This window comes from Heterodontus francisci, chromosome 33, assembly GCF_036365525.1.
Source record: "Heterodontus francisci isolate sHetFra1 chromosome 33, sHetFra1.hap1, whole genome shotgun sequence".
Lineage (NCBI taxonomy): Eukaryota > Metazoa > Chordata > Chondrichthyes > Heterodontiformes > Heterodontidae > Heterodontus > Heterodontus francisci.
Genome location: NC_090403.1, coordinates 42,210,515 through 42,232,099, shown reverse-complemented (window position 1 = coordinate 42,232,099; position 21,585 = coordinate 42,210,515). Strand labels below are relative to the sequence as shown.

The 21,585-nt window shown below is 38.9% G+C and overlaps 1 protein-coding gene across 4 annotated transcripts in view; it reads left to right on the top strand.

Moving 5' to 3' along the window:
- Nucleotides 1-21,585, top strand: part of nbr1a (NBR1 autophagy cargo receptor a) — a 52,313-nt gene that overhangs the window by 21,248 nt on the left and 9,480 nt on the right. For 3 of the 4 annotated variants that reach the window (XM_068013371.1, XM_068013369.1, XM_068013372.1), the window contains 10 exons: nt 1,247-1,453; nt 2,787-2,925; nt 4,322-4,606; nt 8,751-8,918; nt 9,926-10,001; nt 12,691-12,798; nt 14,471-14,626; nt 15,672-15,809; nt 19,499-19,859; nt 20,687-20,793. In XM_068013371.1, coding sequence (XP_067869472.1) covers nt 1,247-1,453; nt 2,787-2,925; nt 4,322-4,606; nt 8,751-8,918; nt 9,926-10,001; nt 12,691-12,798; nt 14,471-14,626; nt 15,672-15,809; nt 19,499-19,859; nt 20,687-20,793 — 1,745 coding nt within the window. The remainder of the gene's footprint in view (nt 1-1,246; nt 1,454-2,786; nt 2,926-4,321; nt 4,607-8,750; nt 8,919-9,925; nt 10,002-12,690; nt 12,799-14,470; nt 14,627-15,671; nt 15,810-19,498; nt 19,860-20,686; nt 20,794-21,585) is intronic. The other variant, XM_068013370.1, reaches the window with a different exon arrangement.

Here is a 21,585-nt window from a genome sequence, read left to right as displayed (position 1 = left end):
CAAAGAGCAAGAGAAACATCCAAATAGCAAGAGTTGTGAGACTGTGAAACTCACTTTCATAGTCTCTTCTTCAACCACTGTGTCAACAATGAAGATTAGATTGGATAGTGGATGATGAAATATAAAAACAGGGCAGGTAAATATGATGAGGACTGTTTGCTCCATGGAGAAAAAAAAGTCAATGTGGCCTCGTTGGACTGAATGGCCATGTTTCTGTGTTGTAACTTTTATGTGCTAACATTCAGAATTAGTTCAGTGTAGTTGAAGTGTCAGTGATTTATAGTTGAGAACATAAACTGATTATCATACTAGTAAAAGTGGAAACATAAATTAGACCTGTTCTGTATTCGGCAGTGTGGGAGTACAGTGCTTTGCTTGCTGTGCCCAGCGTGCTGTCATGTGAGTTTCTGTCCATTAGTCATTGATTATATCAATATGTATATAACTTAATTTCTGGAAAAACTTTGTCAAAGCATCACATAATGTTCACAGCCAGTTTCTGTATTGACTGTATTGTAAACACAGAAGCCCTCAAATTTATTGGAGAATATTTTTCTTTGTGTCAGCCTTGGCTCAGATGGTAGCACTCTCACCTCTGAGTTAAAAGGTTGTGGGTTCAAGTCCCACTCCAAGACTTGAGCATGAAGATCTATGCTGACATCTATGCTCTCCTCACTATTGAGGGAGTCCTGCACTGTCAGAGGTGCCATCCTTCAGATGAGGTTTTAAACCGAGTCCCTGTCTGCCCCATCAGGTGGACGTAAAAGACCCATGGCACTATTTCGAAGAAGAGCAGGGGAATTATCCCCTGTGTCCTGGCAATATTTCCTCCTCAACCAACATCACAAAAACAGATTATCTGGTCATTATCACATTGCTGTTTGTGAGAGCCATCTGTGTACAAATTGGTTACCACGTTTTCTACATTACAGTGGTGACGACACTCCAAAAGTACTTCATTAGCTGTAAAACACTGGGATGTCCTGAGGTCTTGAAAGGCACTATACAAGTTTTTGTCTTTTTCTCTCGTGCTCTTTCACATGCTTGCTCTTGTGCTCTCTCGCTCTCCTTTGTTTCCAGATCTCATTTAAAGACATTTCACTGTAAATCATGCCTGTATAACCTCCCTCAGTACCCTGTTAAGCATTTTCTATTTCTCCAAGACAATATTAGGAAGATCACCATAATACTGAAATTTTAGAGAGAAGTTCTGTAGAAAAATTTTGAATTTTCAACTTGTGTTTAGGATGCAGAAACCAATAGATAAAACTTTTTTGAAAGCTGAAAAGCAAAGACTGCGAGCTGAAAAGAGGCAACGCAAAGCAGAGTTTAAGGAGATTAAAAAACAGCTAAAACTGCAGAAAAAACATCTGCAATGGAATGGTGTGCATCTTATGGAGCATTTGAATCAACCAATACAAGAACCTAAAGGAGTCCAGCGCACTTCAACAGTGTAAGTAGGAGGATCATAACTCTTTGGATGCTATTGCAGCATTTTTGCAGTAAAAATAGAACCCATTAAACATTTTTTACCCTGTTTTTGATGGCTGAACAGATGCTGCATATATATATTTCAGTGCCATATATTTTTGTCCAGAAATGTGAACTCTATGATATGCAGTATAATTTAGGGACCAGTAATATCATTTTGACGATAGATCAATAATAATGAGCCAGTATTGGTTGTTTACCTAAAGTTACCCAAATGGTGGTAATTGTGTATTCTTCATATGTTGATAAATTGTGGATAGACATCAAAGACAGTTTGTTCATGGAAAATAAACCTAATGACATTGACTGCATTACTTGCTAGTGCCAGAGGCACAAGTGAGTTGTGTTGACTGCAGCCTAAGTGATTTATTTTTGCTGCTGCTGGTCTCTGAGTGTACACTTAAAGGACAGAGTGAGCTTTGTAAGTGTTTGAATAGATTTTTATTTTTAAAACTTGGCAATTTTGGCTCAGTATTTGAGCATGGAGCTACCATCATACATTGGTGGTTTGTGAGACCTTAATCCACTGTTAGTTCTGATAGAATTTCCTTTTCCAAATTTGTAGTAGTTCTATCAGTTTCCCAACTGCACAAATAGTAAAAGATGCAGTATGTGAAGTCTGTTTGTCTGGTGAGTCAGCATTGAATTGTTTTTCAAATAATTTAACTAATGAGTCATATAGCATGACAGCACAGAAGGAGGCCATTCAGCTCACCGAGTCCATGCTGGCTCTCTGTAAAGCAATCCAGTCAGTCCCCTTTCCATGCTTTATCCCCAAGTTTATTTCCCTCAAGTGCCCATCCAGTTTCCTTTTGAAATCATTGATTGTCTTTGCTTCCACAACCCTCATAGGCAACATTTTCCAGGTCATTACTACTCTCTGCGTATAAAAGTTCTTCCTCACATTCTCCCCTGTATCTCTTGCCCAAAATCTTAAATCTTTGACACCACTGCCCCACCACCCCACCCCAGTCCTTGTACCATCAGTTAATGGGAACAGCTTTTCTTTGTCTTCGTTATCTAAACCTGTCAATCTTGCACACCTCTATCAAATTTCCGCTCGATCTCCTTTGCTCCAAGGCGAACTACTCTAGCTTCTCCAACCTAACATTGTAGCTAAATTCCCTCATCCCTGCAACCATTCTGGTAAATCTTCTCTGCACCCTCTCAAAGACCTACAGTTAAGCCCAAGGTCAAATTTGTATCACCATAAAATATTCTTGCTTTTTGCTCCTTTAAGTCATTTGTGCTATTTGTTTTGATGGTTGCTAATAGTTTTTTTTCCCATTTTGCAGGCCTGTTATTTCAATGTTGGGAGCTGAATTTGTGGATGAGAACTTCCCTGATGGTACTCGTCTTCAGCCAGGACTCAAATTTATCAAACACTGGAGAATGAAGAACACTGGCAGTGCTAATTGGACATCTGCCACAAAGGTGAATAGCTACTTTTTTCTATGTTACAATTTAGCAAACATTTCACTACATCTGCACTGATAGCTAAATTACAAAGTGGCAATTAAATATGTTGTAATCAAATTTTGTTTTGTGGCTGTAAATGGATAACCTCATAATTTAATAGCCTGTTCTATCAATAACTTTTGAATGTGCCATCACAGGTATGCAGGGCCATAGTCTATGGTTCACACTTTTTTTGTTAGAAACCTCTTTTAGTAATTTTTTTGTTGCTCTATTCTCCACACTCATCCTCTGTGTGCTCTCAGCTGAGCGAGCTGCTGGAAGGTACTGAACAACAGCCCAGACATGACCATTTCTCTTCCCCATCCCAACCCCTCTCAGAAATATATTTACCCTTTGCTCAGTAACGTAACAACCAGGTGGCTGATGTTAGCAATTAAATTAGCATTTTTTCCCCCCTCCTCAAATGCCAGTGTTCCCTATGTGTTGTATCATGATGCTGAGTTACTCTTGAAGTCATTCAGATCCTGGAGAGATGTAGTTTTGTCATGTTCTTGTTCTTCGGTCAGAGAAGAGGAAAAAAGAACAATTTGGAATTTTAAATTAGTCATTTTTAGTTTAAAGTGTGATTTTGTATGTTAGTGTTTTTATGTTATTCCATTTTGACTGCTGTTGGTACTAGAATGTAAAGATTTAAATAAATAAGTGATCTAAACAAAAGCTTTTTTGGTTTGGCTAAGGAATAGCAAGGCTGGACTTTCTTAAATAAATTGCAAGATGAGATTTGTTTTGAAACTTGCATATAGCACATATGAATAAAGCATATAGCACTTGCAGGACAGATTTGTTTTTTTTAAAGAAAGCCAGGACAAATGCAAAGGATCTATACAAGACTACAAAAGGCAGATTAGAAAGTCTAAGAGGGCGTATGGGAGAAAAATATTAAAGGACAATAAAAAAAGCTTTCCAAAGGGACATTATGATCATGGTAGATGTATCATCACTTAAAAAAAAATGAAGAAGGCAAGGTTTTATTGGAGGCAGAGATATTAAGAATAGTTTCCCTCAGTTTTCTTGGAGGAGGTGGAGCTTGAATTTGTTCGACATGGATCTCAGTTGGTTCTCCAGTTAGTGGAAGAAAATATCAAAACGGGAGGTAATATTAAAGAAGTTACTCAAACTTATGGTGGACAAATTGCCTGGACCAGATGATTTGCACCCAATATGTATCTCCATGCTTATTGATGTAGATCATTGTTGTCAGCCATTAAGACCCAGAAAGTCCTGTCCAGTTGTCTGATGGCTTGTGAAAATGGAGAGTGGAAAATAATTTATTAAAATAAAGCCAGACTTACTTGACTAATTTTTAAATCACTGAAATTATTTTACATCTATTCTTTTCATATTTTGACAGCTTCAGTTCATGTGGGGCAACCTCACTCTGGCTTTCCCTGCAAAAAAGGAAGTTTCTGTTCCATTCCTACAGCCAGGAGACATTGGTGTTGTGTCAGTAGAATTCATTGCACCCAATTTTGAAGGCACGTATACTTCTCATTGGCGCTTGGCTCATAAAGGGGAACAATTTGGACCTAGAGTATGGTGCAGCATTATTATTGACTCCCCATTACTCACTGAAACTCCAGATGGAAATGAAAACACTCTTTTTAGCTCTATCAAGACTAGATTTTCTGGCAATCAGGTAAGTTGAACGAAATAAATATCTGAACCCAATTTTGATCGTTTCACTGTTGTAAAATTGTGTCTTGAGTTGATTTTGTATAACAGATAACCAAATTGTATGAAAGTGATATTTATCCTGTTTGTTTCAAACATTTCATGTTTTTGGCCAACCATAATTCAAAGAAAATACATACATTTGCCAGGTAGCATTACTTATAATTACCCATTCAAAAAACACAACAACAAAGTACTTAGTTTTGTCAGGACCTTCTTGTTGCTGTGAAGAATTGGTGGACATGTTTGTAAATATGACTGCACAGCTGTGGCATATCTGAGCTTAGATTTACACCTGAGTGCTCAAAAATCAAATGGGATGAGAGTCTTGGGTAAACTGCCTGCTCCTGGTCACAGTCCATTGACTCCCTGCTGGGCAATGTGCGATTTAGGTTCTACAGTCTTGCTTCCAATAGACAGTGTTCTGATAGCTCTGCAGTTTTATAGACATTAACCACCTTTCGCTATCTCATCCGAGTGTCCATTTTTCTGTTCACCTCTTGTCCAGTTTTAGGCAGGGCAAAAGATAGTTACCCTATCGGGCAGAATCTAATTAAACATCCACTGTCAACTTGACTGTGATCCACGAACTCAGCGCATCCCTGAGATTGGACCTGAGATTTTCCTCATTCAGATTAACCTGTAAAGTTATTTCAGTAAATGAGGATGCGATAGTTGAATTTGCCCTAGATTAATATAGTTGGAATGTTCTTCTTTAGGATGAGGCTTCCTTGGCTACAGGGACTGAGGAGCAGCATGTTGTGCCTGATCCTGAAGAAGTGGGATCTGCAGAAACAGCAACTACAATAGTAATCAACTATAGATGCATGTTTTAGAGAGTTGAGAGTGCAATACTGAAGGGAGCTATGTGTTAATAATTTGGCATTTTAAATTTGTTTTAGCAAGTAATATTGCTTTTTTTTTCTTTTTCTTCTGATTTTTTTTTTCCCTCAAGATTCAAAGACATGCCAGCATCTTCCAGTAACTTTGCTTAGTGGCCACTCTTAATGTGAGCTAATACATGGGGCTTATATTTTCCACCATTTTCTTTCCCTGTGGATCTGGGGCAGACTTGTGAAGCTAATTACGTACTTGGGAACGCATCCTGTCCTTCCTCCACCAATGCCCCCCCACCCTCCCCCAGCAGGCTATTGAAGAATGTGGGCATCGCAGCTGAGCCCAAACCTGTTGTGATGCAAAATCAACATGCATACTTTGTAGCAGGGATTATGAGATAGCATAACGAATGATAAGGTAACTCCTATACAGGTCAAGGATTGACTTAGTGCCTTTGTTGTCTGCAAGGGAGCTTTATTTTATCAATATCCTTTTAAAAAAAAAACTGAGTCAACAGCAACAACTTGTATTTGTGGTGCCTTTAATGTAATAAAATGTCCCAAGCTACTTCACAGGAGTGACGTATGACACCGAGCCACAAAGGGAAATATTAGGTCAGATGACCAGATGCTTGGTCAAAGAGGTACGTTTTAAGGAGTGTCTTAAAGGAGGAAAGTAAGGTAGAGAGATGTAGGGAGGGTATTCCAGAGCTTGGGGCTGAGGCAACTGAAGGCATGGCCATCAGTAGTAGAGTGATTAAAATCAGGGTTGCACAAGAAGCCAGAATTCGAGGAGTGCAGATATCTTGGAGAATTGTGTGGCTGGAGAATATTAGAGATGGGGAGGGGCGAGGCCATGGAGGGATTTGAAAACAAGGATGAGAATTTTAAAATCGAGATGTTGCTTGACCGGGAGCCAAAGTAGATCGGTGAGCACAGGGGTGATAGGGGAATGGGACTTAGTATAGGTTCAGATACGGGCAGTAGAATTTTGGATGACCTCAAGTTTACAGAGAGTAGAATGTGGGAGACCAGCCAGGAGTGCATTGGAATAGCAAAATCTAGAGGTGGCAAAGGCATGAAGGAGGATTTCAGCAGCACATGAGCTGAGACGGGGCGATGTTATAGAGGTGGAAATCGGCGGTTTCATGATGGCACGACTATGAGGTCGGTAGCTCAACTCTGGGTCAAGTGTGACACCAAGGTTGCGAACAGACTGGCTTAATCTCAGCCTGTTGCTAGGGGGAGGGATTGAGTCAGTAGCTAGGGAACAGTTTGGAGTGGGGACTGAAAACAATAGACTCAGTCTTCCCAGTATTTCATTGGAGAAAATTTCTGCTCATCCAGTACTGGATATCAGATGAGCAGTCTGATAATTTAGCCACAATAGAGAAGTTGAGAGAAGTGCTGGTGAGGTAAAGCTGATTGTCATCAACATGCATGTGAAAACTAATGCTGTGCTTTCAGATAATATTGCCAAGGAGCAGCATGTAGATGAGAAATAGGAGGAGGCCAAGGATAGATCCTGGGGGACACCAGAGGTAACACTGCAGGAGCAGGAAGAGAAGCCATTGCAAGTGATTCTCTGACTACTATTAGATAGATAAGAATGGAACCAGATGACAGCAGTCCCACCCAGTTAGACATCAGTGAAGAGGCTTTGGAGGAGGATGTTGTGTTCAACTGTGTCAGGGGATGCAGGCAGTTCGAGAAGCACAAGGAGGGAAAGTTTGCTTTTGTCTCAGTCATGTAGGAGTCTGTCTGTCTGTTGCTAAAACCAGCGCTAATAACCCATTTGCTGCAATTAATCTGTTAACTGAAGCTAAGGTTAAAAGCCCCATTTCCTGGGACTAATTTGTTCTTTGGTAACGCCGTGACTATCTGTTTCAGTATTTTTCTCAGCTTTGCATTGCTTAAAGTTTTAACTCACAGCTGCTGCAGGGTTTCATCTCTTGCCTTTAACGACTCCAAAGAGTCCGCAAGAACTTGAGAAATCAAGGATAAGCATTCAGCCAGTCAAAGCTCATCACTTTCGAGTGCATTAGCCCCATGATGATTTCTAATTATATTTTGAATAATATCCGTCTCTACCATGTTGCTTGACTGATTATTCCAGCCATTTATCATTGAATAAATAAATTTTCCCTGTCGAGTTTAAAATTTGCTTTTTACTAATTTAAATGCATATTCTTTGGTCCTGCTTTATTGGTATGGATTAGATCCTCCCTAAACTAGGAGAAGAAAGTCTTGGAGTTTTTTTTGTCTCCAGCAGTGCCCTTTTTACGGAAGATAATTATAGTTTCACTTTAAATGTCTTGTTTTTAATCTTTAGGTAGCAGCTCCAAGTTGGTAATCCTACTTTTGGGTTTCCATGATGCTGATACAATTGGTGTTTATAAGAAAAGAAATTTGGGTGAAATTACATTGTTATAAAATAAGGGAGTAGTACTTCCCTGGATTTTCTACTTTTTAAGTTTCTCTAATCTTCCTCAGATCTCCATCACGTTGCCCTTGCGTAATCAGTCTTGCAGCTCATTTTCTGTAATGTTTCTAATGAATGTATATAGTTTTTGTGGCATGGTAGGTAAGTGTAATTGGAATAAAGGGAAAAAATGGATAATTATTACATTTCCATGAATGATAGAGAAATAGCTATGGGTGAAGTTGGAAGAGATGTGGGCGTATCCGTTAAAGTGCAGAGCAGCAATCAACTAAGCAAATAGACTATGGATGCCAAAGAGTAGAGTATGAGTGGGAAAAGTATTGTTTAAACAGTACATTATGTTGGTCAAAACACACCTTGAATTCTGTGTGCTGTTTTTGTCACTGAGACAGGAGGGAGATATTCAAACCCTGGAAATGATTTAGAAAAGAGCCAAAAGATTGATTCATAGTATCAGGGGAATGCTAAAACTGGAAAGGCTTGGGCTTTACTGCCTTGAAAGGAAGTGAATGTAAAGAGATCCTGAAGTGTATGCAAGTTAATAAATGGTAATGAAGTGGTAAATGTGGAACAGAACTTCAAATTAAATCTAGGCATGAAGGGACAGAATATAGAGTCAAACCGGTGACATGCAAATTTAGGACTGATTTCAGGGAATTATTCGACACACACCATGATCAAGAACTAGACTTGACTGCCAACAAGGGAATTGAATCCTTCTGTTTTTTAAAAAAAAAGAAATTTAGAACTTTTATGCTGATCAGTTTGCAAAAGTTTTAGTAAATGTTAAGTGTCCAAGACGGATAAAATTTATAATTTTCTTCTTTTAGAAAGAGACTTCCTTGACTGCAGATACCGAGCAGCAGCCAATTGTGCCAGATCTTGAAGAAACAGAGTCTGCAAAAACGGTAGCCATAGCATTGCCCAAACTTCAACGTAAAGACCAGAATAGGGACTTTTACACAATGGTGCCATCTGTAGACCTTCTGACTGCACAGGTATCTACCGTGTGTTGTAAAACCAGAACTACAGTGAATATGTATATTTCTGTTTTTTGAGTTGTTTCTGGCAGAAAAACTACATTTATTAGCATGGCTTGCATATTACAAACTGATGCACAGGGCAAATGGAAGATTCCACTCTTAAACCAGTACATTTACCTTGTTTACCAATGTGATTTTTTTTCATTCTTGCACGGAATGTGGGCGTCGCTGGCTAGGCCAGCATTTATTGGCCTAGAGAAGGTGGTGAACCGCTGCCTTGAACTGCTGCAGTCCTTGCGGTGTAGGTACACCCACAGTGCCATTAAGATTTTGACCTGGCGACAGTGTAATGGCGATATAGTTCCAAGTCAGGATGGTGTGTAGCTTGGAGGGGAGCTTGCAGCTGGTGGTGTTCCCATGCATCTGCTGCCCTTGTCCTTCTAGGTGGTAGAGGTCGTGGGTTTGGAAGATGCTATTGAAGGAGCCTTGGTGAGTTGCTGCAGTGCATCTTGTAGATGGTACACATTGCTGCCAATCTGTGTCTGTGGTGGAGGGAGTGAATGTTTAAGGTGGTGGATGGGATGCCAGTCAAGTGGGCTGCTTTGTCCTGGACGATGCCGAGCTTCTTGAGTGTTGTTGGAGCTGTGGCAAGTTGAGAGTATTCACACTGCTGACTTGTGCCTTGTAGATGGTGGACAGGCTTTGGGGTGTCAGGAGGTGAGTTACTTGCTGCAGAAGGCCCAGCCTCTGACTTGCTCTTGTAGCCACAGTACTTACATGGCTAGTCCAGTTCAGTTTCTGGTCAATGGTAACTTCCAGGATGTTGATAATGGGGGATTCAGCGATGGTAATGTAATTGAATGTCAATGGGAGGTGGTTAGATTCTCTCTTGTTGGACATGGCCATTGCCTGGCAATGTAACTGTGTGTCCATTCTGAAGTTTGCTATTTTTGAGGGCAACGATAGCTGTGAGCTTGACCCTACTAAGGAATCATTGTAATTTTGTTTCTTCATTGTTTCAGGACTTGCTTTCATTTGAACTGTTGGACATAAATATTGTGCAGGAAATGGAACACGTACCAAACAACACCCCAGTTGGTAAGATTTTATGGTACTTGGACTTTCAAAAGACAGTCCTATAATCCAGTTTACCAATAAAGTCTTGTTATTTAACTGCTATCTTGATAGAAAATACCAGCCATTGAGTTAATTTTGATCACTTTTCAATCTTAAAATGTATGTAAAGCTCCATTATTTATAAACAAAGTGGAGTGCAAGACTGTAAGGTTGTTACTACTGTGTTGGTATAGGTATTGCTAGCAGTCAGTTGTTTTTCAGTCGATCATTACTAAAAGGTTGATCCCACGCACCCATCTGTGACTCATGTTAAGCTAATAACTACTGGCATGATTCTTACCAAGCATTATTGAAGATGAGAGAATTTTTAGCATCTTAAACTGAGATCACACCAGCGCAGTTTGTTGTAAACATTCTCCCTGGTGGATGTATGTCATCCTCTAGTTAAATTAGCATTATGGAATTAAACTTCACCAAGACGCTGCCTGGTGTGAAGAAATGCAAATAGGATGAAAGATATAAAAGTTGGGCCATGAGAACAATTCAGGTTAGATATGATGTATGTGTTTTAAAAATTATGAAATCCTGTTGCCCAAATAATTTTGGAAAATTGTCAATTGTTCACACAATTTCAATTGGCAAAATGGCTAGCTGTTTTCTGTCTTTTAATCCGCATTCTTACCGATTATGAATGGGTGACAGTTTTATCATATGAGGACATGTCAAATATGCTGTGAAGGTCTCTTTGGGTCCTATATAGAATAGTGAAGAGATGCAAAGTTTTTTGCATAGCAGCAGTAGAGCCTAGAATGTTCAAATAACATCGTAGTTTGTGTGCTTTCATTTAAATTTCAGGATTTTGTTACTGCCTGTAATGCCCTTTTACCCATATTTATCTTGTGGGATTATTCCATTCTTGATTATCACTGGAACTTGGATGTCTTATGTACGTATGGCAAGACATCGATTACAATATATATTTGCTAGAGAAATGTAACAAGATTGTGTGCAGTGAAGTACTGGATTATTCACTAGTTTGTGCGCATAAGTTTTTGGTTTCCATTGTTCTTCCCCTTTTTTTTTAATTTAAAATTTTGACCTTTTTCCAAAAAAAACCCAATGAGATTCAAAATTGTATGAAGTTAATTTGTGTATCGTTTTTTAATATAAAACATTAAAATAATTCTGGCATGGTAACTTATGGTTCTTGTTTCTAATTCAGGTATTTTATAATTATCAAAATACAGACATCTTGTTCATAAACTGACTGATAAAGGGCAACAATTCAAGATTGCCACACTGCTGTAGATTACCCAGTCAGTCTGCTGAGAGGATTGATTACCTGTTGAAAGCTAAACCTATTCTAGAGGAATAGAATTGAAAAGCAGCAAAATTTTATGTTGAATTTTTCTGAACTTTGGTTAACTGCACTTAGAGTGCTGTGAACAGTTCTGACCTCCATATTGCAAAAAAACGATATAGAGGTGAAGGTGCAAAAAAGACTTGCAAGGAGGATACCAAAACTCGGGGGTTATAACTATCAGAAAAGGCTGAACAAGCTGGGACCCTTTTCTCCAGAAAAGACGCCTACTAGAGGGCTTTAAAATTATGAAGAGGTTTGATAGGATAGATATAAAGAAAATCTTTCTGCTTGTGGGGAAATCCAAAACTAGGGCTGGGACTTAACTATAGGCAGACAGGAGCCGGCCACTGACTGAAAAGTTGGTGGTGAACCCGCTTCCGCCTCGCCTGGGGATCCGACCCGTATTTTACGGGTCGCCGGGCTTCCCTTGGTGTAAGGCGGGACTTCTACCCACTTGAGGTTGGAAGTCCTGCCTAATAGAGCTGCCAACCAATCAGCGGGCTGGCAGCTCTTGGTCCCAGCAGTGCCACCGGCAGCGGTGGCCACTGCTGGGACTACAGCCCAGCGTGAAGAAAAGATATTGGAGAGCCTGGAACAAAGTTTTTGGTTGCTTTGCTGGGGGTAATTGGTCGGGCCCCGGCGAGGCAGGAGTGGTCAATTGGGGGGAAGGGGGGCATGTTGGGGGTGGTTGGGGTAGCGGGAGCGGCCGTCTATAGGGCACATCATGAGTGGCCACTTAAGGGCCTTGATCGGCCTGGGGAGTCTGGGCCGTTTTTCGCCACCGCTGCCCTGCATAAAGTGGCGGCGGAGGCGCGAGTGGGTCAGGAAGGCCTCGCAGAGCTTCCCGCTCCATTTTACGCCACCCCTCGCCACCATCCTGCTCTTCGGGGTAGCGTAAAATTCAGCCCTGGGTCTAGTAAATATAAGATAATCACTAATAAATCAAATAAAGAATTCAGGAAAAACTTTTTTTACTCAGATTGTGGCTAGAATGTGAAATTTACTACCACATGGTGCTGTTGAGGCGAACAGCATAGATGTATTTAAGGGGAAGCTAGATTAGTACGAGCAAGAAAGGAATAGACGGTTACGCTGATGGGGATAGAAGAGTAGAGTGGGAGGTGGCTGCTGTGGAATGTAAACAGTGACATAGACTAGTTAGGTCAAATGGCCTGTTTCTGTGCTGTAAGTTTTATGTAATTCTAAGTAACTAGAATTTTTACACTTTACAAATTATTACATCTTGTTTAAAGCAGCTGCATTACTTTTTGAAAATACTTTTTAAAAAAAAAAAAATTTTTTTTACACAGTTCAGTTTTAAAATTTAAAATTCTGTTTTTATTCAAGACATGACTCCATGCATGTCACCTTTGCCCCATGATGGTACACTGATGGAGAGGCCAGGCCTAGGTCAGATTGAAGAGGAAAATGAAGCTAATTTCAAGTCGCGGTTTGGTAAGAAAATGTTTGTTCTTTATTTAGGAACTATGGACTTTGATTTCACTACTTGAATTGCAGTATTTATTCAAATCCTTTTGGTATCTGGGGAAAAACGTCTCTGGTATTGAATCCACCTTGCACTGGAGCCTGTCATCTCTATATTGAGCCATCTAGTGTTTATATCCCATCTAGTGGTGATGTAGTACAGTCTCAATCCTCAAGTTTCTTGTTTCTAACAAATTAAGTGATGTTTCATGTTAAATTGACAGATTTCAAAATTATTCTCAATATCTAATTGATTTTCTTTTTCATCTTGAATTTCTAGTTTTTTTTTAAAGTTTCCCCTGAATTTCTATACTTTAAGTCTTGTATTATATGGTTCTCTTCTCTTCCAGTTGCACCAGGAAGATAGTATCTAACATGTCAGGCTTTTTTCAGATCCTATCTGCAGTGGCAAGAGAAGTTTGAACTAAATAAAGTGAATTCACATTCATTACTTTTGTAATTAACAGTAACTTGGAGAGACTACATGGAAATCCAGAAGTTGCAGTTGGTAATTCTATGCTTCTCCAGAGTGCGTGCTGTTGAGGTCCGTTTTCACCCCCCCCCCCCCCCCAACAGACTGCGATAATTTATGAACTGACGAGAACTTCCACCTTTGCACTTAGTCTCGCTGCAAAAACCCTTGAAAAAGTTGCAGCTTTTTGAATGGGGTATAACGGGGTTTTTAATGATGTATGAAATTCATAATTACTGCTAAGCATGCTCACTGGCCTTGATAGTGTGATTTTATATGAGCAGAATTTCAAATTTCTCCATTATGAAAAAAAAAACATTTTTAAAAAAGTATCTTTAATGTTTATCTTTATTTGCACTTCTAACTTAATCCAGTCATAAATCATTTATTTCGCTATCTGAAATTTTAGATTACAGTTGAAGTGTTTCAGTGCTTTTAACTTCCTGGTTTGTTGTCTGTGCTTTAAATTATAAGTGTTTTACTTATTGGAGGTACATATGCACATCAAAAGATTTGGGACTATTGGTTTATTTTGGCAGCTTATTCTTAACTGCAACCTTGAAAGAAAATGGGCTGAATGGAGAATTGAAACAAAATTCTTTCCCCCCAAAAAATACATATTGTGAATTTGAATTCAATAAATTTGGTAATTTTTGGGCTGGCATCAGAAGAAATGACCAAGAGCTGTTGGAAATTGTTGTTTTTAAAAATTTTTAAAAATACATTAATTGCCTTCATGAAAAGGAACTCGTCACCGAAAATGTGCCTCTAATCCACACTCTGTGGTTGATTCTTAATGCCTGCAGGGCATGTAACAATGGGAAATAAATCCCAAGAACAAGTTTAAAAATAAATTTAATAATAGCTGATACTCTTGCAGTCATGAATACCCATATAGTAATAACACCTATCTAGCTATCGGTGAATATTGGATCATCACGTCAGTAGTTTGAAAAGTAAAATTTACAATTATATGAAGGTGGCTTTGTAGTTAATAACCATTGTTTTGAACCATATAGGAATTGAAAGCTGTACTTAGAGAATTCCTCGCTAAATCCCGTGATTTCTACAGAACTATGTTTCCAAGTAGTAATCTGGTTTTACATTTTAAAAAATGGAATTTGGTAATTCATATCAATTATTTTTGATGCTCATCTTATCTCATTGCAGATGTGACACTTGGGGGGAAGCCAGCAGATCATCCTCCTTTAGAGGAGGGAGAGGAGGACATCAGCGGAACTCAGTTTGTCTGTGAGACAGTTATTCGTTCTCTAGCTTTAGATGAGGCACCTGATTTGCTGCCACGCCGCAGGGGTAAACCAAACAGTAAGCATTTGTAGCGGATTTTAAAAAACTGCATTAGTCTAACTGATAGTGGCTTGAATGCTGTTAGCGTTCTGAATTTGTGTGCAAAATATGAACAGTTGTGGACGATGGCAATTTGATTGTAGAGTTCCTGGAAGTGCCCTGCATGGAAGAAGCTGCGGTTATATCTATGCAGTTTCATTTTCTGTTCAGTTTGACATCAGAACTGTTATTTCTCAAATGTTAAATTGCTTAGAATAAAAATGGTTTCTTCTTTAGTGCTCTATCCTCGTTTCTCATGTTTTCCATTTGAGTTGTATGATTAACACCATCACTTTATAATTATTTGCATTTAAAATAAAATATTCTCCGTAATGTAAACGTCTTGAAATAATTGGATCAAAGATCAGATTTTTTTTTAAAATCTTTTCAGAAGTCTAACTGTGTACACTGAAGTTAAAGTATGATCTTTTTGGAGTTGCACTTGTGTTACTTTTATGGCACATTTAAATAATTTTACAATTAGTACACAAAATTAGCAATTTTTATTTTCAAAATAATCTCTTATTCCATACAGTATTGAATTGTCTCCATCTATACTTAATTATCCAATTAGTTGTACATTGCAGCATTTAAAGTATAGAAATGGGGAGAGTTATTTTTAGTAGAAGTACAGGAGGAATGCCCTTCAGTTTTGTAGAATTCTTAGAATTTTTTCTTTAAGTGAATTTTTCTGTTTGAGGAAAAAGGGGGAAGGAAAAGCGCAATCAATCATGGAGTGTGTTTGGGGTAGGTACGGGAAGTTTTAGGATCATACCATTGTATAACATAGTCCTTAAAATTTCAAAAATACATAGCTATTTAATGATGATAAAAGGAAAGTGGAACTAATATCATCTGTTTCTTACTGATCCTATTATTTGCCCTGCTATAGAGGTGAAGTAAAAGGGGAAGAAAAGCATTTAGATAACTTATTACCCCCCCCACCCCCGACCCTCCCCAATATGCACAGAAATTGTCCATATGTTCTACTGTCTTGCTGCTAATCTGTTTTTCATTTTAACAGGCACCTCCCAAGATCTGCAAGAAACCTATAGCTGTGATGTTGCCATCAGAGAAGGAAAACCTGGTAAAGCCATTATGATAACAGCTACAGGACAGACAGAAAACCCTTGCATAGTAGAAGAGGTGCTGCCAGAGAAAGGTAACTGAACATAGCAACAGGAATAGGCCATTTAGCCCCTCAAGCTTGTTCCATGAGCCTTTGCCCCATATCCCTTAATATATTTGGTTGACAGAAATCTATCAATCTCAGATTTAAAATTAACAGTTTAAAGCATCAATAGCTTTTTGCAGAAGGGAGTTCCAATTTTCTACCACTCTTTGTTTGGAATGTTTCCTAATTTCACTCCTGCAAAGTCTGGCTCTAATCTTTAGACTCTGCCCGAGACTCCCCAATCTGCAGAAATAGTTTCTCTCTCTATCTACCCTTTCAGTACCCACTTCAATATCTTGAAAACTTCAATTAAATCACCTTCTAAGTTCCAGAGAACACATTGTTAGCTTGGGTAATAAAAACAGAAAATGCTGGAAATACTCAGCAGGTCTGGCAGCATTAATTTGTGTAATCTCTCATAATATCGCCCTTGGAGTCCAGATATCATTCTAGTAAATGTGTGTTGCATTCCCTCCACGGCCAATATATCCTTCCTAAAGTGTGGTCTAACTGGAGCTTTGTATACCTGCAGAATGACTTCTACCCCCTTTGTATTCTAGTCCTCTGTATTTAAAGGCCAGCATTCCATTAGCCTTTTGATTATTTTTTTTTACTGTCCATGACATTTCATGATCTATGTACATGGACCCCTAAGTTTCTTTGGTCCTCCACTTCTTCTGGCTTTCTACCATTTAGAGAGTAGTCTGATCTATCCTTTTTGGGTTCAAAGTACCTCACGCTTGCCTATATTGAAATCCATTTGCCACAATTTTTCACATTGACTTAATCTATTAAATCTTTCGTAATTTTGTGCTTCCAGCTACACTGCTTACAATGCCGCCTATCTTTGTGTCATCTACAAACTTAGATATGTAGCTCCTTATCCCATCATCTATGTTGTTAATAAATACAGAGAATAGTTGAGGTCCCAACACAGATCTCTAGGACGCCAATAGTCAAATTCTGCCAATTAGAGTATTGCTCATTATCCTACTCTCTGTCTCCTACCGCTTAACCAATTTCCTAATCAGGTGAATAATTTACCCTCCATTCCATGAGCTTCAACTTTTGCTAACAGTCTCCTATGAGGGACTTTATTGAATGCCTTCTGGAAATCCATATAAATAAAATCCATGGACATTCCCCTGTCAACCACTTTAGTTACCTCTTTAAAAAATTTAATAAGGTTCATCAGGCACAACTTACTCTCTACAAACCCACATTTGCTTTGATGGGCTGAAAATTCTCAACTGAAAATCGTAAGACTGAGGTAATTTCTCAACAGCCGTTGTTAGGCTAACTGGTCTATAATTCCCTGGTTTCCCCCTCTGACCTTTATTAAATAGCGGAGTGACCGGTGTAATTTTCCATATTAAACAAAGGCTCCTGAATTGAGTGAACTTTGGAAGATTATAGTAAAGGCATCTACAATGTTCTCACATTCTTTTTAAAACCCTGGGATAGAAACTATCTAGTCCTGGGGATTTGTCACTCTTTAATGCCATTCTATTCTTTACTGTTATTTTGCTTACATTAATTTTGGTGAGTCCCTGTCCCTGATTCAGTATTAGTTTCCTTGGGATGTCCTGCATGCTGTCATCTTCCTCTATTACAAATATTAATGCAAAGTAGCTATTTAACATATCGGCCGTTTCATTTTTTTGTCAGTTCTTACGGGCCTGCAGTGCTTTTAACCACCCTCTCTTTCCTAATGTGATTGTAAAAGTATTTTGGGCTAATTTTGAAATCCCTTGCAAGTTTCTTTTCAGACTCTGTTTTTGTAGCTTTTACTTTCTGTTCTTTGCCGTTGGCTGTTAGAGAGAGATACAGCACTGAAACAGGCCCTTCGGTGTTCTTTGTATCTCTCCCATTCACAAAGATCTGTGCTATTTTTTGCATTCTTCTATGCTTTTTTGTTTTCATTTTATGTTGTTCCTTACCTCTTTAATCATCTATGGCCTTTGTTTTAGCAAGTAGAACTCATGTCCTCGGGTATAAACTGATTCTGTATCACGTAAAGCCTACTGGCTTCTGTTGTTTTATCCAATAACAGATTTTATTGTAGATGGTCTCTGCCGCATCGCATTAAAGTCAGCCTTGCCTAAATCTAGACTCTTAGTAGCTGTCTTGAGTTCCTCCCTTTCAAATACAACATTGAACTCAGTCATATTATGGTCACTATTAGATAAATGCTCATGCACTGTTAGGCTGTTAACTCAATCTGGCTCATTGCTTGTTACGAATCTAATTTGGCCTGCTTTCTTGTTGGTTCTAGGACATGTTGTTACAGAAAACTATCCTGAACTTACTCAAGAAATTTTCTACCTTTCTGACATAAGCTTGTTTGCCAATCTATATGGAAGTTAAAATTCCCAATTAAAACCATTCTGCCTTTACTACATGTTTATCTAATCTCTGCATTAATATGTTCTGCCACTTTACAGCTGCTACCAGGGGACCTATACATAATTCCCACTACAGTCTTGAATCATTTTCTTGATTCTACCTATAAAGTCTTCACTGCCTGCTTATCTCCTGTTATATTGTCTCCTGCCACAGAAGTAACTTCATCCTTGATCACTAATGCTACTGCTTCCCCTGTACTAGATTCCCTATCCTTCCTGTCGACCTTTATAACGTGGTATATTCAGTTCCAAGTCCTGGCTGTCTTGAAGTCCTGTTTCAGTAATGGCTACCATGGTGTACCTTGCAAGTTGAATTTGTACCTGCAATTCATTCAGTTTGTTCCTTATACTCCCCATGTTTGTAAAAAGAAACTTGTTTGCACCGCGCACCCTAACCTTCCTTTCTTCTCCTAATGTTTTTTTTCTCGCACACTTTTCAATTTTCTCTCCTGATTTGATTTCATTTTATCTTTCGATTTTTTTTTTTTTCCCTTTACCAGTAGTACCTAACATTCTATTCTCATCTTTTTCATTTGTTTTAAAATTATTATTTATACTGCCTTTTTTCCAACTGAGCCCTGAAGCAGAGCTAAGAGTAGTTTTGCAACTATGGCAATTAATTCAACTACAGAACATTACAGTAAGAGGCTAACATATTTATTTTAGAAACCTCTGAATAAAAGTAAGGAACTTTTAAAAATTAAGTTAAATAAAATGACACTCGTTCGAGGGCAAGGCAAGTCTGGGGGGAATATTTTATGTTTAGAGTAGCCACGGTGTCTGTATCAAAGATTTGGCAATACTAATAGAAAATATCGCACTAGCATATTGAGACCCACCATTCCAAGTTTCCTTAGTCCTTCCTTCCAACGTCTCCATGACACGAGTTGTGGAGAGGGCCTACATGTATCTCTGGTTGAATACAGGTTACTTCATTGGCGCCCTGTACTTCAGATCCACCTTGGAGCCATTGCATAGCCAGGCAACTCTAGAAAAACACACTACCAAATTGCACTTGAGTTCTGCCGCATTTACTGTCATCCTTACTACCTTTTTAATGTATTTCCCTATTTCTCTGGCTTTTGTAAGCATGGTAACCAAAACTGTAAAGTAAAACCAAATTTTCAACAGTATTTTGTGGAGAATTAATATCAAGTCCTTTAACTCCATAGATGTCACTCTTGAGCTTCGCTATTATGTGTAATTTAAATGGGTGGTGAAATTATTGATGCATTTTTAATCAGTGAACTGTTGTTCGTTTCTTACTTACAGATAATGATCTTGAGACTGATGTGGCTGATAGTGCCAGTGTAAACTCTGAAGAAGAAAAGTATGAAATACAAAGCCAAGTGTCCTCGGACTGTTCAGAGGACTACATTATCATCCTTCCTGAGTGTTTTGATACTAGTCGTCCTCTGGGAGAATCTATGTGTAGTTCTATTTTTTCCCAACCTGAAGAAATGGAGGATGAGATAGAAGTGGTATCGGATGTAGAGGTCACTGAGAGTGGAAATGCAGTTGGTGAAAACAGGCCTCAGTTGCATAACATTAATGATATATTGTGTATATCTCAGACGCTGGATATGGAGCCCCTTAAACCAGAGGTGGTGTCTGCTCCTTTGTACCACCAAAGGTAGTATTATTTAGTAGGTAATGCTTTGCAGCAAATGGTCTTATGATATTTAGTTCAAAGTAACTCTTCTGTAAATTCTATTGGTGGCTACATTAAATGTTTAAGTCAGTAGCATTCAGTCTCCACAGCATATAATGTTCTGTTTGATCATCTGTGCTTAGAATGTTTCTGCAAACCCAAGTTTTGAAATTTAGTAAAGTACAATATTTGTGATTTCAATGATTGTTTGTTGTGAAATACTTTGACATTCAGAAAGTTTTTATTGGCTCCCTAATTGCTTAAAACTAAAGATTCTGTCTCTGAACTCGGCAAAGTAGGAAATTCCCTGGGTAAATCCAGTCTGTGCTGAGTTAGCTGATATTAATCAACTGTATTCCGTGCTCCTAGGTTAAAAACGAAAACATTTCCATTGTTCTCATTCCTTTATCGATATCCAATTGTGGCAGTGTGGATGCTGGGGCAAAAGGGATCAGATTTTGCTGTGTTTTTTCCCAACTCAAATAATCTTAATTTTCCCTGTTAAAACTGACACATGAATAATATTCTCTGGGTACCCCAGCCAGGAATCCATGCATGCAGAGGATTAGGAGAGGCAAAAAAGTTGGCTGTCGATAGGAGTTTGCAATCTTTTATTTAAATGCGGCCTTGTCATTAAAATTTTTTAAAAGGCCTTAAGCCCCAGACCTTGCCTGGTTTTCCCTGCACCCTCCCTGGTAATGTTGGGGCAAAGGTGTTTGACCTGAGTTTATAATTTAGCATGGTGATAAATGAAAGTCACTCGCGTGGGCAATAACATTTTTATTTGTTTTCCCGATCTGTTGTTGAAGGAGTGATGGCTCAACTCTAAATTCAAACAAAGTTCATGCTGATGTGTCGGAAATGGTTGATGTAGAGAATCTTACAGTTAGATCACCTGTTCATCAGCAAAACAGTGGTAATATATAATATCACAATTTAACAATATTTTTTCAGTTGCTGGATTGCTATAGCTTCTGTTCTTCATGGTTATTTGTCACTAGTCCTTTTAGCTTCTTTTGATTTCTGTTTTCAGTTGCTCTACTGCACTGAAATTTTTAGATGGTGCTGCAAGTTTAAAGATAATTATTGCGGTTGGTTTGGATGATGAGAAAAAGCATGAATGATGGAAACCTCAAGTTAAAAACAAAGGGGTTATTTTGGTGAAAGCATGAAAACAAGCAGTAAGTGTGTGCTGTGCTAATATGACACGCCTGTTTGAAAGTCCTGGTTTTAGCATGCAATTTTTGGTTCTAATTGTTGAATACCATGATTTGAATGTGGAGGTGCTAAAATAGAGACATGTACAGGTTCAGCACTCAAGTGCTGATTAGACACAGTTTTTGTGGAGCAGTATATATGGGCTTCATGCATCCACTCCCACTGACGGTGTGGAGTGCACTGGCTGTTGCACAGCAGCATGTTTCAGGGTGGCTTGGGGACCAATTGAGAAGGCGCACCTGTTCTCCGATGCAGCTTTGGAGTTCCTGGTGGACGAGGTCCAGAGGAGGAGGGATGTTCTGTCCCCACAGAGTGGACGGAGGCTCTCCTCATCCTCCTGTCCCTTTATCTTGCATATGCTGGTGCTGCTCTGCCTGGCCTCATATCCTCCCTTTACTCCTGAAGACCCTAGCAAGGTGCCAGTGCCCAAGCACTCTTTCTCTTCATGAGTCATGAGGTGTCAAAAGGGTAGAGTAGCACAGCACTTACT